Consider the following 1957-nt stretch of genomic DNA (forward strand, 5'->3'; position numbering starts at 1 on the left):
CAAGTTTGCGATCCGAGAGAAGGTGGGTGTAGCCCAACTTTGGGGTATATTTCCCATGCTCAGTTAGTATCCATACTAGTTCATCTGGATCGTCATTTATACGCACATGAGCTTCAGACAATGTCGTTAGATAAGTTTCCCAGGACTGTTGCCATTGAATAGGAATGCCCACTTCAGGGGCTGACCTCCATTTCTGTCTGAAGACAGTGTTGCGCTCACGATCAGCAATATGTGCAATCACCGTGGTATCTCTATGATGAAGATATTGAATCAGTTCAGGTGGCAGCTGATACCTATCCCCCCCCATCCATGGGTCAATACCAATGTGTACAAAGTTACCATTGTTTATGCGCCATGCCAAACCAGATCTGATGAAAGGCAAAGTTTGTAGGATTGATTTCCATACTATAGAGATGCCCAAACGAGGCCAGTCTGGTAGGTGAACCCAGTCCAATATTTGTTGCGGCCAGATGTATTTATGGTATGACACAGTCGTCCATAGATTCTGTGAAGTGAGGAGGGACTAGCTCATCTTGGCTGCAAGGGCTTGTGTGAAAATAGATAGGTCTTTTAACCCCCACCCTCCCCATTTTTTTGGCATAGCAATTTTCTTCCAGCTCACCCAAGCAAAAGTTTTTCCTTCCTTTTGTCCATTCCATAGATATCTGCAGCATATCTATTGGATGCGGCCGAGTATTCCCCAAGGAATCCAGGCGAGAGACATCCAATATACAGGTGTGGCTTCCAGTACAGATTTTATAAGGACTAGGCGCCCTGCTCTTGATAGGAATCTGTGATTCCAAATTTTTAGTCTCTTCTCAATTTTAATCACTAACCAGATCCAGTCAGCAATCTGGTAGCTGTGGGGTTTGATCCTGAAACCCAAGTATTTCAGGCCATCCGAGAGATTATGCAATTGATAATGGAAGAAATGGAGAGTTGTTCTGTCCTCCTGAGGGGAGGTGTGAGACAGAGTGATAGTAGATTTGGACTGATTTGCGACCATACCAGTGGCTTTTTCAAAGAGTGCAAGGATGTCATGGAAAGAGGTAGAATCCCTGATGCTGCCATCCAAGAAGATCATAACATCATCAATGAAAAGGAGATATGTGAGGTGGCAGAGTTCATTCATTTTCAGTCCTTTGAGTCCGCCTTCCCTTTTTGCTGTGCCAATGAGCCTGCTAAGACCCTCCATGACGATAAGGAATAGAAAGGGAGAAAGAGGGCATCCTTGCCGAAGTCCTCGTTTGGCATGGAAGAAGTGGGATGCAGAACCATTTATGAGTACACTGAAGGATGTCGAGTTTATGCAGCATATGATCCATTCTGTGAAAGCAAGTGGGAATCCTAGATGGATCAGGATCATCTTAATGAAGAGCCAGCTGACACGATCAAAAGCCTTAGCAAGGTCAATCTTGAGGATAATGCTTTTCAGATTTCTTGTTTTGATAGAGTGAATGGCTTCCTGGGCAGTGCCTATGGCCTCATGGATCTATCTATTTTGAAGAAAGGTGAATTGCTCTGGAGAGATGTGATGGGAGAGTATAGGACGGAGCCGATTTGCTATGATCTTTGCGATGATTTTATATAGGGTGTTGCAGAGGGAGATTGGTCGGAAGTCATTGAAGGATGTAGGGGAGTCAAATTTTGGTATAAGAGCAATGAAGGTAGCATTGATAGTCTCATACATCTTTCCGGAGAACATGCACTCTTCAACTACATTGAGGAGGTCATTCCTAATGAGATCAAAAAAGGTAAGTAGAATTCAATGGACCATCCATCTAGGCCAGGGCCTTTATCTTTTCTGAACCATTTTAATGTCCCTTCAAGTTCATCTCTGGTAATGGGTGTAGTTAGCTCAACTGCCGCATCCGGATCTACAAAGCTTGGAAAGTGCCCTGCTACTTGAATTATATCAGCAAGATTTGAGATTGGGGGCTCCTTATAAAGATGTTTG

General features: G+C 43.9%; 1 protein-coding gene across 1 annotated transcript; it reads right to left on the bottom strand.

Moving 5' to 3' along the window:
- Positions 1–676: 676 nt before the first annotated feature.
- Positions 677–1195, bottom strand: LOC149155343 (uncharacterized). The gene has a single exon (XM_089444402.1). It carries the CDS (start codon positions 1193–1195, stop codon positions 677–679), a length of 519 nt encoding a protein of 172 aa, XP_089300528.1.
- Positions 1196–1957: the final 762 nt, after the last annotated feature.

Source organism: Pinus tabuliformis, chromosome 9, assembly GCF_031772625.1.
Source record: "Pinus tabuliformis cultivar Carrire ecotype Pingquan chromosome 9, CPIR1, whole genome shotgun sequence".
In the NCBI taxonomy this organism is placed as follows: Eukaryota; Viridiplantae; Streptophyta; class Pinopsida; order Pinales; family Pinaceae; genus Pinus; species Pinus tabuliformis.